This window comes from Microtus pennsylvanicus, chromosome 11, assembly GCF_037038515.1.
Source record: "Microtus pennsylvanicus isolate mMicPen1 chromosome 11, mMicPen1.hap1, whole genome shotgun sequence".
Taxonomy (NCBI): domain Eukaryota; kingdom Metazoa; phylum Chordata; class Mammalia; order Rodentia; family Cricetidae; genus Microtus; species Microtus pennsylvanicus.
In genome coordinates this window covers 62,931,708-62,946,241 of record NC_134589.1, presented here as the reverse complement: position 1 = coordinate 62,946,241, position 14,534 = coordinate 62,931,708, and the positions used below count along the sequence as shown (strand labels likewise).

At 41.7% G+C, this 14,534-nt stretch overlaps 1 protein-coding gene across 1 annotated transcript; it reads right to left on the bottom strand.

The window, feature by feature from the left end:
- Positions 1-10,656: 10,656 nt before the first annotated feature.
- On the bottom strand, positions 10,657-14,245 carry LOC142860764 (olfactory receptor 2T29-like). The gene is made up of 3 exons (XM_075992484.1): positions 14,215-14,245; positions 11,797-11,798; positions 10,657-11,634 (listed from the first exon to the last, which is right to left on the bottom strand). Exons 1-3 carry the CDS (start codon positions 14,243-14,245, stop codon positions 10,657-10,659), a joined length of 1,011 nt encoding a protein of 336 aa, XP_075848599.1.
- Positions 14,246-14,534: the final 289 nt, after the last annotated feature.

Genomic DNA, 14,534 nt, shown 5'->3' with positions numbered 1-14,534 from the left:
GTTATTCCTTGCTGTATGTATTAGATAGTATCAGCCTCTAGTGCAGGCTTGGCAAGTGTTCCCCTTCTGTAGCATTTGGAACTGTGGAGAATTGTTATTACTCTTGAAACACTTGCTAGAGTTCAGTAATGACACCATTTTCCTTTGCTTTAAACAAAGATTTTATTTTTAAAGTCATATGTACGTCTGTGTGTATTTGTTTGTGTGTATATGAATGTGTGGTTTTGCTCGAGAGAGTATCTGTGTTTGTGTTTATAAATATATGTGTTTGATTGTTTCTGTGTGTTTGTGCTTGTGAGTGTTTAGACAATATCATCACCCCAGCTCCCCAACATCCCTTTTTACAAAGAGCCTGGAATATTATAGTCGGGGCCTCATCCCAGCCTTGGCACTCATCTTTGGAATACTGGGAAGGAGCTCCATTTCAAGCCCCCTCCCCTGGGAGTTGCATTAGTCCAAACTCCACCTCAGAGAAAGCCACCCAAGGTCAAGAAAGCCCGCCAAACAGTAAACCCTCCCCAGGAAAGGTCAAGACCACTCCCACAGGCTGCCCGCCCCCAGAGAATGAACACGTGTTCCCCGGGTTTTGTGTAGTCTCCCCTTTTCTCTCTTTTCCCCTCGCCATGTTTTCTCAGTGCCACCCAGGAGCATTGCATTAAACGTGGGCATCTTTTATTTGGTCTAATTTGGTCTGATTCAAATTATTTGCATCAACAGAGAGGCTCGTCTAAAAAATATTCCTAACAGTGAGTGGGTCTCTCTGTGTGTATATATTTGTATGTCTGTGATGTGTGTCTGTGTTTGTGTGTGTATGTAGGTGTTTCTGTGGGAATGTGTGTGTATGAGTGTGTCCTCTGTGGGTATATGTGTGTGTCTGGGGTATAATTGTGTGAGGGAGTATATGTGTGTGTGTGGGTATAATTGTGTGTGGGGGGGTATATGTGTGTGTCTGGTGTGTAATTGTGTATTTGCATGTGAGTGCAGCGTCAACGGTGGCCAGCAGAGGTCATCAGAGCCTCTGGAGCTTGATTTACAGGTGGTTGTGGGACATGAGTGCTGGAAACTAAAATAATTGGTGAGATGGGTTTAATCCAGGCATCATAATGGGGTCTGATCTTTTCCCATTCAGTGGCTTCCTGTGCTCCATTTGGAGAACGCAGTCCACTGTCACTCATGGTGATATCATGAACAGGAGCACAAGTTTGCACCAGCTCCTGCTTCCTAATTGTTGTGCACATTCCTCCTGTTCTCTTACTGTATTCTTTTGTGGTTAGATGATTTTTCTCTGTTATCATTATTTAAATCTCTTTATTTTGGTTTTCAGTTTGTGTACAAGGTATTTCTTTGTGGTTATCATGTAACTAAGAAATAATCTTATAATAAAACAATTATTTTAAAGACATGATAATTTTGGTAACAAGAACAAAAAATAAAATTTAAGATGTCAAATTTTACACTACATTTTAAATTTTGATACCACATTTTTTATCTTTTAACCTTTATTATGTTTTGAAAAATTTGTAATTGTAACCTTTAAAGTACATTTATTGGAGAGGAGCACTGAATTATGTCCCCACCCTTTTTCCTCATTGTTCACTGCTATCAGAGAGAGAAATGAGAAGTCAGACCATAGTGACAAGTATGGGGATTAATAAATTCCTGGATGTGTATAATGACTGAGATGGAGTCCAGAAGAAAGAGAAACCTGATCCTAACAGAATTGATAACAAGATTAAGTGAGTCATCAAAAAACCTCCTCTCAAAGGGAGCAGGAGGCGGCTTCACAGATGAATAGGTATTTAGTGAGTACATATGTTTTAAATCATATCCCCAACCATAAAATCATGTCATTGCTCCTCACAACTGTAGTTTGTCTGTTGTTATGAATTGTAACATAAATATCTGTGATTTGGGACTGTTTTACTTGACCCCTGTGACAGAGCCCTTGAACCTCCAAAGGGGGCACAACCCACAGGTTGAGAACCACCGGTCTATATTTTCTACAAGAAAGATTTTAGTTTGCAGTCCAGGTCTGGAACCAGATGTGAGAAACTAGGATCCCCTTGAAGTGTCGTCACAGCAAACCTGTGATTGATACCAGACCCCCAATATAGTGTGGATCACAGAAAGAGAGCTCAGGTGCACACACAGGAGTTCAGCAAGCATTGCAGAGAGAGACACAGTTCTCAGAGGGTGGAAGGAAGACCAAGAGGATGCAGAATGGGGAAAGGAATGCAGGATGAGATGCCTTTGAGACCCTCCAAGTGAAGGTCAGTATGGCCACTCTTGGGAGCTGGTCATAATTACTTTGAGCTGGGCTCATTAAATCAGTGATGAACTCCTTGAACACATTTGGATATGAGACAGCATCCTGAGCGGAACACTGATAGTACAGGCATTAAGGTCAACCAACATTTTTAAATGGGACCTCATGAAACCGAAAAGCTGATGTAAGGCAAAAAACACCATCAACAGGACAAAAAAACAGCCTACAGAATGGGAAGATAGAGTTAAATCCAAAATACATAAAGAACTCAAGAAACTAGACACCAAATCATCCATTTAAAAGTGGGATAATGATCTAAACAGATTTCTCAAAAATGGAATCTCAAATGAGTGAGAAACACTTAAAGAAATGTTCAGCTTCCTTAGCCATAGGGAAATGCAAATCAAAACTGCTTTGAAGAGTCCATCTTATACCTGTCAGAATTGCCAAGATCATTAACTCAAGTGATAGCTAATGCTGGTAGGGATGTGGAGCAAGGGGAACCCTCCTCCATTGCTGGTGGGAGTGCAAACATGTACAGCTACTATGGAAATCAATACAGTGGTTTCCAACATCTTGAGAATCAATCTACTTAAGACCCCACTATAATACTATTGGGCATATACCCAAAGACAACCCATCCTACAAAAATACTTGCTCAACTATATTCATAGTGACTTTATTCATAATTTCCAGAAAATGGAAACAAACTTATGTTTCTCACCCAAACAATGGGTGAAGAAAACATGATACATTTACACAACGAAGTATAATTTAGCATTTTAAAAAATGGCATCATGAAATTTGCAGGCAAATGGATGGAACTAAAAAAAATAATCCTGAGTGAGGTAACCCAGACCTGGAAAACCAAATATAGTATATGTTAGGAATATTTTCTAACAGAGCCTCCAGCCGGCTCAAAGAATTCCAATCAGACCAGATTGAACCAAGTTAAATGCCCGTGTTTTAATAGTGGTGGTCCCAGGTGGCTGAGAGCATGGTAGGGGGAAGACAGAGGGAGTGCACATGCAAACTTCAAACCATGTGTTCCTCTTTCTGGTGTGACCATAAATACCTTGTATTAATGGTCCTGACCCTTCCCGGGGAGGGGTCACTTCTTGGCAGGCTGGGAGTTGGAGTCCATGAGCTTGGCAGGCTGAGGTGATGTCCAACTCATTATTACATCCCAGCCTCTTTGAATAGAGGGGTGTCAGAGGGATGGGGGTCTCACTTTTGACTAAACATCCCAGAGTCCTTGGATATAGGGGCATCAACTCAAGACTGGCTACTTCTTGCATAGATGGGGCAAGGTGGGAGAGGGGAGAGCTGGGAGTTGGTATGCTCATGCTCAGCAAGAGGTGTGGTGGAGCGGCATCTGGTTTGTTGTCATCCCGGAGTCCTCAGGCAGCTACTTTTTGAGGGAGAGGAGAAGGCAGGTGGCTGGAAGAAAAAAATAATATTATTATTGGGTCTATGAAATGGGGCTAGCTATGGACTGGAACACAATAGCAGACAAAATCAGATTTTAGTTGGCAGGTGTCCTTGATCCAGAAGAGTGGGTACCAATGGTGAAGTCCCAGGAGCTGGTGCAGGTCTTTTGGTGTTGTCTGGGGGGCACTTTGTAGGTTGGTCTTGACTCAGGCAGCAGGAGTAATGGTGTAGGAGGTCCTTCTGTTTGTGAGTTGCTTTCATTGGATAATGAATAAAGAAACTGCCTTGGCCTAGTTGATAGGACAGAACTTAGGTAGGTGGAGTAGACAGAACTGGATGCTGGGAAGAAGGGCAGAGTGGCAGATGCCATGGATCTCCTGCCTGGGACAGACGCTGGTTAGAATCTTGCCAGTAAGCCACAGTCACGTGGTGATACACAGATGAATAGAAATGGATTAAAATAAGATGTAAGAATTACCCAATAAGAAGTTAGAGCTAATGCACCAAGCAGTGTTTAAATAAATACAGTTTCTGTGTAATTATTTTGGGTATAAGATAGCTGGGCAGCCGGGATGACAAGCAGTCCACTCCTCCTGTTACAGAGTAACCTGTAAAATATGCTTGAAACTGGCTAGGGTTAGCAAAAGGCTCTGGAGACTGTTATTATTATTTTTTCCAGACCTGATTTTGATATAGCAGTAGAACTTTCCAGGAACGTGTAAGAGAACTGGAACAGATTTGCATCTTGGAGTCATAGTAAAATTGTCTTAGGTTAAGACAATTTAAGGAATTGGGAACCCTGGACCTTTGAAGACATTCTGAAACTTGTTAGTCCTGGACTATGAAGCCTGTGAAAGAGGCATCCCTGTCTGTATTTTAGCAGGAAACTTCATTAAATTTCATGGATGAAGTAATAAGTTAACAGTTCCTAGGTTGTCAAATGCCATTAGATAGATCTGGGAGGGGTAAATGAGCAAAAATGAGACAGCTTTTTAGCTACACAGGCAATCCCAAATCCTCTCCTTGGTCCTTGGAGAACACCAGTCTTAGAAGCAATGCTTGTTGTTAGCTGCTGAGCACAAGAGGCCCAAAGATTTTTCCTGTGGGGGGAAGATTTTAGTCTACCTGTCTTGGTAGGATGAGTCAATCGATTTCCTAAAAGGCATCCTGGAAGCTGAAGAGATGGAAGGCTGCTTTTTGCTGCTGTGTGGGTTGTTTTGCCAAACCCAGAGGCAAGGCCTAAAGGCAAAAGGTCTTTTGTCTTCTTTTAGGAGCTAAAGGATTCTGTGGAAGCTGCATGTCTGTGTTAGAAGCTCTTGTTAAAATGCCATAATCTCAGATCTGTAAAGGCATTTGAGAATTGGGTACCATTACCTGTTATTTTAAACTGGGCATACAAGCTAAATTTAGGTGTGTATTTTATCCAATTAGTTACAGTTTACCAATGCTAGTAGAATACTAGCACACGTGGGAACTCTTACCAAAGATGGCGGTGAGGTTAAAATGGTGACTACCCACGTGTTTGTATTTTTCCAGAGCTGCTGTAATCTGGAAGCACACATGCACACAGAAACATAAATCTACACACTCATATAGATATATTGTGGCCACATCATTATGATGGACCAACAAGCAAAACATTTTTAGAAACCTGTGTCACCTGACGAACCCCACTCCTACCCCCCTGCAGTTAGGCCTGGTGGGGAAGCACAGCAAACAGCTACAGAGGGAGAGGGGTAGGAGCAAGTGACAGAAGCTGCGGGCTTTTGGAGCCTTGGTTAAGTTAGGTGTTAGTGTCAATTTAAAAGGATATTTGTAAAAGCCTGCCCAAGTGGCAAACAGCATGGAGGGGACATGAGCATAGCAGGGCCAGGGTGATCTCAGCAAAAGGCAGCAGAGGCCAGGGACACAGCTGATGGGCGAGTGCCATTCTGAAGGGACGGGCAATGACCTCAGTTGCCCTAGGCCAATGGAAAAGGTGTTCAGTAATACCTTGGGAACCTGCTGCACCTTTGGGCATGGAGTTGGGGCCCCGTGGGCTGCAGAGGAACAGAAGTAGGGGCAGGACAAACCACTGGTCCTGAATAAGCAGAGAGATACAGAGAGACAGAGATGGAGACGGAGAGAGAGAGAGAGAGAGAGAGAGAGAGAGAGAGAGAGAGAGAGAGAGAATGGGGACAGGACAAATAGTTGGCCTCGAATGAGCAGAGAAAGAAAAGCAGAAGGGGGGGCAAGGGAGTGCATCTAAAAACCTCAGACCTCAGACTTTTGGAGCATTGTTTGCTTAAGTTAGCTCCAATTTTTGTAAAAGGCTGCTTAAGTGTGTTTGAATAATCAGTTTGGAATTGTCAGGACCCCCTAGAAGCTCATGTCTGTGTGACTCAAGCCTGTCGTGATGTGTCCACCAAAAAAAGCTCTTGAGTCATGAATGGGGGTGCATGAGAAGTGAGTGAGAGACATCTGACACCCAGGTCTCATCTCAGTGTAAGGCTTGGCTTTTGCTGCATGCATCAGGCTTCAGGCAAGGCCAAGGCTTCAGTGGAAGCCCCTCAAACGAATGGGTCACCCCTGGGGACCTTACCAGCATAGAATAAAAGAAGGGAAAGTCACTTGAAGCTTGTCTGCCTGGAAGAGAGCACAGGGAATGGGCGTTTTCCAGCATGGCAGCGCTGTGCCTGTGGGGAAAAAACAGACCCATCTCTGTGGAACCTCCAAGATGTTAGGAATATTTTCTAACAGAGCCTTTCTGCTGGCCCAAAGAATTCCAATCAGACCAGATTGAACCAATTTAAATGCCTGTGTTTAATAGATGGCGGTTCCAGGTGGTAGGGAGCATGACGGGGGCTGGGGGAAGACAGAAGGAGTGTGTTGAAAAGAGAGAGAACACTCAAACCCAAAACCTAGTGTTACTCTTTCTGGTGCGACCCTAAATACCCTGGGGGAGTGGTCGTGACCCTCCCCTGGAAGGGTCAGCCCTTGGCAGGCTGGAAATTGGCATCCGAATGCTTGGCAGGCTGGGGTGGCACTTCCAACTCAATATTGCAGTATGCACTCACATATAAGTTGATAGTTGCTATTAAGCAATTGATAACCATAGAACACAGAAAAGCTAACTAAAAAGAGAGGCCCTAGGGGGAGACAAATGGATCTCCCTGGAGCAGGATAATTGAAAAGACTTTGTGTTTGGACTAGGGACAGGAGGGAATGGGATCAGGAGAATCAGGTTGGGGGTGGTGGAGGGACAGAGCACTGGGAGAGATGACTGGAATTGGAGGGCATTTTGGGGGAGGACGGTGTGGAAACCAGTGCAATAGAAACCCCCAGGATTCTATGAGGGTGATCCTAGAGACGACTCCTAGTAATGGAGGAATCAGAACCTTAACTGGCCATCTTCTGTAACCAGGTAACTTCCATTGGTAGGACTAAGACACCAATCCAGCCACAAAATCTTCAAACTATAATTTATCCTGCCTGCAAGAAGTACTGGGGTAATGAGGCACAGAACCTGTGGGAGTGACCAACAATGACTGGTCTAATTTGAGGCCCACACTGCAAAAGGGAGCCCATGCAGCCTGGATGATCAGGAACCTGAGGCTATATAACCCAAAGATTTAAAATGGTTACAAAAGAATCAATAAGATATTTACTATTGAAATTCTGCTGTGTTCATAGATTTGTGTCTTTCCTGATCACTATCAGAAAGGCTTCCTCCATGTGGTGGTTTGAAAGAAAATGGCCATAAGGGGTGTGCTGCTATTAGGAGGTATGGCCTTGTTGGAGTAGGTGTGGTCTTGTTGGAGTAGGTGTGGTCTTGTTGGAGCATGCTTGTCACTGTGGGGGCAGTCTTTGAGGTCTCTTTTATCAAGCTTCAGTCAGCTGACTTGTTCTGATTTCAGTCCCCAATTTTTTTATTTCCCATTGTCTACTTCTCCTGAGTGAGTCTGTTTCTCTTTGTTCTGGAGCTTTCAGGAATGCTGTTAAGTCGCTATTGTGAAATTTCTCTACTTTCTTTAGGTACGCACTTAGTGCTATGAACTTTCCTCTTGGCACTGCTTTCATAATGTTCCATAGGTTGGGTATGTTGTGCATTTATTTTTGTTGAATTCTAGGAAGGCTTTAATTTCTGTCTTTATTTCTTCTCTGAACCAAGAGTGATTCAGCTGAGCATGGTTCATTTTCCATGAGTTTGGAGGCTTTCTGCAATTAGTGTTGTTGCTGAATTTTAACTTTAAGCCATGGTAATCTGATAAAATACAGGAGGCTATTCCAATTTTTTGTATCTGTTGAGGTTTACTTTGTGACTGAGCATGTGGTCAGTTTTAGAGAAGGTTCCATATACCTGAGAAGAAGGTATATTCTTTCGTGTTTGGATAAAATGTTCTATAGATGCCTGTTAATTCTATTTGAGTCATGACATCTGTTAGTTCTCTTATTTCTCTGTTAAATTTCTGTCTGGTTGACCTGTCCATTGGTGAGCATCAAGTGTTGAAATGTCCTACTATATATAGTTAGGAGGTGTGGCCTTGTTGGACAATGTGTGTCACTGTGGGGGCAGGCTTTGAGGTCTCTTTTCTCAAGCTTCGGTCAGTGTGACAGTCAGTTGACTTCCTGTTGATTCTGAGTCAAGATGTAGGACTCTCAGCCCCAGTACCATGTCTGCCTGTATGCTGCCTTGCTCCCCTTCATGATCATAATTGACTGAACCTCTGAGACTGTAAGCAAGTCCCCTCAATCAAATGTTTACTTTAGAAGAGTTGCAGTGGTCATGGTGTCTCTTCACAGCACTAGAAGACACTCCTGCAGTGAGGGGAGCAGATGTGAGACCCAAAGTCAACGGGAGGGGAAGGGGTATGGGCAGCAGACAGTATACACTTGTACAAATATTTTTAACTAAAAACGAAAGAAAATTGCTCAAATTTAGTATTCTTTTGCCTTGCTTCTTTTGGAAATCAAACTTCTTCTGTGTCTCTGTGTAGCCCTAGAAGTCCCAAGGCCTCCAACTCACAGAGACTTACTTGAGTGCTGGGATTAAAGGCAGGTACCACCACACCTGGACTTTCAGATACAATACTCTAAGCGCAGCACTAATTGTTTCATATAACTGAGAAAATAACTCAAAATACCCTTGCTGTAAGATCAGAAGAAGTTGCACCATCGTCCGTTTACTTAGTGTTCTTTTTTCTTTTTCCTCACTGTTTACCTGCTGCCCAGTCCAGTTTCACTCCCTCACAGACTGGCTCTCAGAACCAACTCTGAACAATATGCAAATTACATTTTCAGGGTCACATAGCATTTCTTGAATAAACAATAAAAAACTGAACCATTCTGATACCCAAGGAATCACATGGTTTCTCTCATGCTTAGAATTGTGACTGGCAGGAAATGAGTCTCCATGGCAATGCTTGGTCATGCAGGTGGGAGGCAAAGCCTCTCTACAGGTCACCTGAGAGATAACATGGGGAGTGACATTGAAATTCAGGACCTAAGTAATAAACAGTTGGTTGGCTGAACCTCGAGACTTGTATCATGAGAGTGAGGTTAGGAGCACATGGAGAAGTCAAATGCTGTGGGGACTTATGTCTTAATGTTATCAGCCTGACTCTGGTTCAGCAAGCAGACACCTGGGAATTTGCCCTTTGCATATTTTTGAGGAGCAGCTAGTCTATTTTGAATCTGCTCGGAAGTCTAAAATCAACTAAATGTGTGTGGAAAGCTGTCTGTGTAACAGAGAATATTACTATTCTATGTCAGTCTGAGCGCTGAAAAAAATCCTAGTATTATTTCAATTCATCAAATTCATCAAAAATCCTAGTCTTATTTCTATTCATCAAATAAGCATAAATCATCTTCATGACCACCCACAGCTAGAAGTGTTCTCAGTAGATGGAATATATACATGAGATTTAGACACAGGCAGCAGGGCCAATACTCATAGCTGCTTTTAGGAAAGGAATGCAGTGGATATGAAAAAAATTACGGAGAGAAGTTATCAGAGTCTGTGGCCCTGTGAGCCTTGCTTCAGTTTTGGAGCCAGAATCCTTTCAACTATTAGGTGAAACCATTGGGAATGTGTTGGCCTGTCAGAATACATACTAAACAAAAAACTAAAAACTTTCCATGTCCCTATACAGCATCAGAGAAATGTGGCAGAGACTTTCCCACTTTGCTACAACCTGAACCCTTGATGTCTCCACGGCATACTTGACAAATGCCTTGAGTTATGACTTATGACTTGTTTGTGCTTTGTAATTTTTTTTTTTATCAAACTTTGAAACATGTTTTGGAGGCAACCTGAGTCCATGCTCCTGGGCCATAGTCATTCACATTAGGCTCAAGAAAAAAAACTATAACTCATTCCCTTGAAGTGTGAGCTATGTTTAGTTTTGAGAGAAACCAGAGCACATTTACATATGAATACAGTTATGCTGACAATTTGAAACCCTCCTGGCCACTTTTACTAGCCAGACTTAAATTTCGTTTAATCAATATTTTCACTATAACATAAACACATGAGCTGAAGGGATAAAACTACATCTTTATTTTTATTGAATTTTGAATATACATAAATTACCAAGAAAATTCACAGAATTAATCCAATATGTCATTTAATCAATTCACCTCTTCTTAACATGGATAAGCACTTTGCTCCTAACCTACTCTATGTTTTATCAGTTGAACACCTCATGGCCATTTATTTCTCAGTATAACATGATTTTGAATGATAAGACTATTGTCCCACAAAATTAAAGAGCCACTAACAACTTCGTAAAATACAACATTGGCAGAAGACAAAGGTTTTGAATGTACAAGAAGTATGTAATTGAAATTTTCAGAATAGAGAAATAATTCTTCAAATTGGATGACTGTGCAACGAGACACGATGGATGAGGACCTGTAACACGAGGACATCCGCGTGAGACCTGGAACAGATGTTTAGAGACAAGAAGAAGACATTCATTCTACATTACTTGCTTTACCGTTCCTATGAAAAGGGATTTCCCACCCACAAACTTCTTCAGAGCCTCTGTGACATTCTTATTCCTCAGACTGTAGATTAGTGGGTTCAACAGAGGGGTGAGTATCGTGTAAAACACAGACACCACCATGTCCTTCTTTGGAGTGTGGAAAGAGGCAGGGAACATGTAATTATAGACAGCAGCACCATAGAAGAGGATGACCACGGTCATGTGGGAGGAGCAGGTGGCGAGGGCCTTCTTCCTGCCCTCTGCTGAGTTCATCCTGAGAACAGTGAGGAGGATGAAGGAGTAGGAGCTTGAGATGACTGTCACAGGGATGAGAAGCATGAGCACACAGCACAGGTACATGAAGGTCTCATAGAGCCAGGTGTCTGAGCAGGAGAGCTTTGTCACAGCGGGGACCTCACAGAAGAAGTGATGGATCTCCCTGGATCCACAAAACGGGAAGGTCATGGTGACAGGGGTGAACATGAAACCATCCAAGGATCCCAGGAACCAGCAGACAGACATCAGGAGGAGACACACCCTGCGGTTCATGAGGACAGGATAACGGAGTGGATGGCAGATGGCCACATAGCGGTCATAAGACATGGCAGCCAGAAGGAAAAATTCTGAACCTGCTAGTGTGAGGTACAGGAACATCTGCATCCCACAGGCAGCAGCTGAGATCCTGTGGCTCCCCAGGACCTGGTCCATGAGCATCTTGGGCACAGTGACAGAAATGTACATCATGTCCATGAGGGACAACTGGCTGATGAAAAAATACATGGGTGTGTGGAGCCGGGTGTCAGAGTGGATTAGAAGAATCAGGAGGGCATTGCCAGAGAGCGCCATCAGGAAAATCACAAATATGACCACAGCAAGCAGAGCAGGGTGTTTGGATTGACTGAATAATCCCACCAGGGTGAAATCTGACTGTCCAGTATAGTTACTCATCCAGGAAATGATGTTCATCGGTGTCTCCTAGGCAATCAAAAATGCTTTGCTGTTAGTGACTCTAAACTTATATGTGTACAAGTCTAGTGTGCTGAGGAACTAACCCTGAAAAGGTTCCTTGGGCCTTTAGATATGGGAAGAATAATTTAACTGTAATTTAAGGATTTTAAAAGAGTAGGAATTCACCTCTGTAGTAGCTCCATCACAACCCAGAGTAGGTCTATCACAGTTCATGGTCATGATCTTCCTGGTGACTCATAATGCCCTATACTAGTCAGTCCTTGAGTTCCACAGGCTGTTTTCTTCGCTATTAACAAAAAGAGTGAATTACTGACCAAAAGAAATAAACACAAACAAATGAAAGACAAAGGCAAATAAGGAAAGACACAAACTCATTATTAAGAAAGTTAATAAATAAAGTTATTCTTAAAAACAGTTTCAGACAAATGGTGCTGGAATAACTGGATATAAACATGTAGAAGAATGAAAATAGATCCATATCTATCCCCATGCACAAAATTCAAGTCCATATGGATCCAAGACCTTAACCAACCACACTGAACCTCATAGAAGAGAAAGTGGAAGAACACGTGAATGCTTTGACACAGGAGACAACTTCCTAAATATAACCCCTCCAACACAGACACTGAGAGCAACAACTAATAAATGGGACCTCCTGAAACTGAGAAGTTTCTTAAAGCAAAGACAAAGTCAACAAGACAAAGCAGCAGCCTACTGAGTGGGAAAAGATCTTTACCAACCCCACATCAATAGAGGACTGATCTCCAAAATATACAAAAACTAAAGGAATTTGACATCAAAAGAACCAATAATCCAATAAAAAAATGGGTACAGACCTAAGCAAAGAACTTTCAACAGATGAATCTCAAATGACTGAAAGACACTTAAGGAAATGTTCAACATCCTTAGCCATCAGAGAAATACAAATCAAAACAACTCTGAGATTCCATCTTACACCTGTCAGAATGGCCAAGATCAAAAACACTGACGATAGATTATCTTGTAGAGGATATGGGGTAAGGGGAATTCTCCTTCATTGCTGGTGGGCATACAAACTTGTACAAGCACTTGAGAAATTGGTATGGTGATTTCTCAGAAAATTAGGAAACAATCTACTTCAAGACTCAGTAATACCACTATTGGGTATGTACCAAAAAGATGCTCAATCATACCTCAAGGACATGTGTTCAACTATGTTAATAGCAGCATTATTTAATAGCCAGAACCTGAAAACAACCTAGATGCCCATCAACAAAAGAGTGCATAAAGAAAATGTAGTACATTTACACAATGGGGTACTATTCATCAGTAAAGAATAATGACATCTTGAAATTTGCAGGTAAATGTATGATCTAGAAAAAATATATCAAGTGAGGTAACCTAGACCCAGAAAGACAAATATCATGTGTACTCACTCATAAGTGGCTTTTAGTTATGAAACAAAGAAAAACCAGCCTACAGCCAACAACCCCAGAGAACCTAGACAGCAAAGAGGACCTTAAGAGAGGCATACATGGAACTACATGGGACATAGAAAAAGACAAGATCTCCCGAATAAATTGGGAGCATTGGATCATGGGAGAGGGTAGAAGGGGAGAGAGAAGGAAGGGAGGGGAGTGCAGAAAAATGTATTGCTCAATAAAAACAATACAAAATAGTTGCTACTACATAGAGATACAATTCATTTTTTTTATATTTACCTCATATTACACAACATTGTGAAATACTACTTACCAATTATGGTGGTTCTTTCACAGATAAGGTGAGAATTTTCATAACTACAAGAATATTTTTCAATTTGTATCATTGTTTTCATTTGTCTGAGTGCACAATCTAAGGACTTCAGCATATATTTTTAAGGATTGCAATCTTTGTTCTGTTCTTAGGGTAAGGAAAGTATAATTTATTTAATTGATATTAAGTTTTTTGTTTCAAAATTTCTTTCTAATATTTGCTGAAAAGAAGCAGAATTCTATCAGTGGATTTTTGCAGGCAACGAAATAGTCATAGGGATTTTTTCTTTAATAAAAAATTTTCTTTAGTAAAAATTTACTCTGAATAGTTATATGTTAAGTACATGTTATATTCTGGTGCCAAACTCCAAAGAAAAGAATCACAGAGATGCTTATAATATCAACACTTTATGAGATGTACTCTCCATTTTAATATTCATTGAAGAACGTGGTCTTTAGAAGAATTTTCTAAAAACTCTCAATTGAAAAATGCACACAGGAGGGCTGGAGAGATGGCTCAGAGGTTAAAAGCACTGGCTGAGTTCAATCTCAGCAACCTCACTGTGGCTCACAAGCATCTATAATGAGTTCCAGTGCTGTCTTTTGGCGCAGGCATGCCTGGAGGCAGAATTTTGCACACAAAATAAATGAATAAAATAAATATTTTTTAAACTTGCATAGTCCACTTAAATTTGATTTGAAGTTTGTTGGTAAATGATTGTTTTGAAAGATGAATTCTCCTTAAATATACATTCATATAAACATAGTCATATGCAAATATAGACACACAATACAACGAACATGCTTGCTCATGCAGCGTTGCTTAGACTGAGATAATGGGAAGTCTCACCCTTCTCTGACCTCCGCTTCTCCAAATTCATCTCCTCAAACAGTCCATCATTGTCTGTAAGCCTCAGCGGAGGCAGAGGATTTAGCAGTCACTGCTGGTGTCCAGACCAGGGTGTGATGACAGCATCTTTACGACCATCAGCCACGTTTTCATGGAGTCTAAGGAGCAGGGAGAAGACAGCCTTGAGATGTCCCTGAATGTGGCTCACCACCCTCTGCTTCATGCTCACAAGCTACCTCTGTGTTGGATGCAAATATTTATGTATGTATGTATGTGTATTTAAGGAAACAGTAACTGTGATTGCATTGCAAGGTTAGTGT

Coding starts and splice junctions, on each gene's coding strand:
- LOC142860764 (XM_075992484.1), bottom strand. CDS start 14,245: ATGAATTTGGAGAAGCGGAGGTCAGAGAAGG.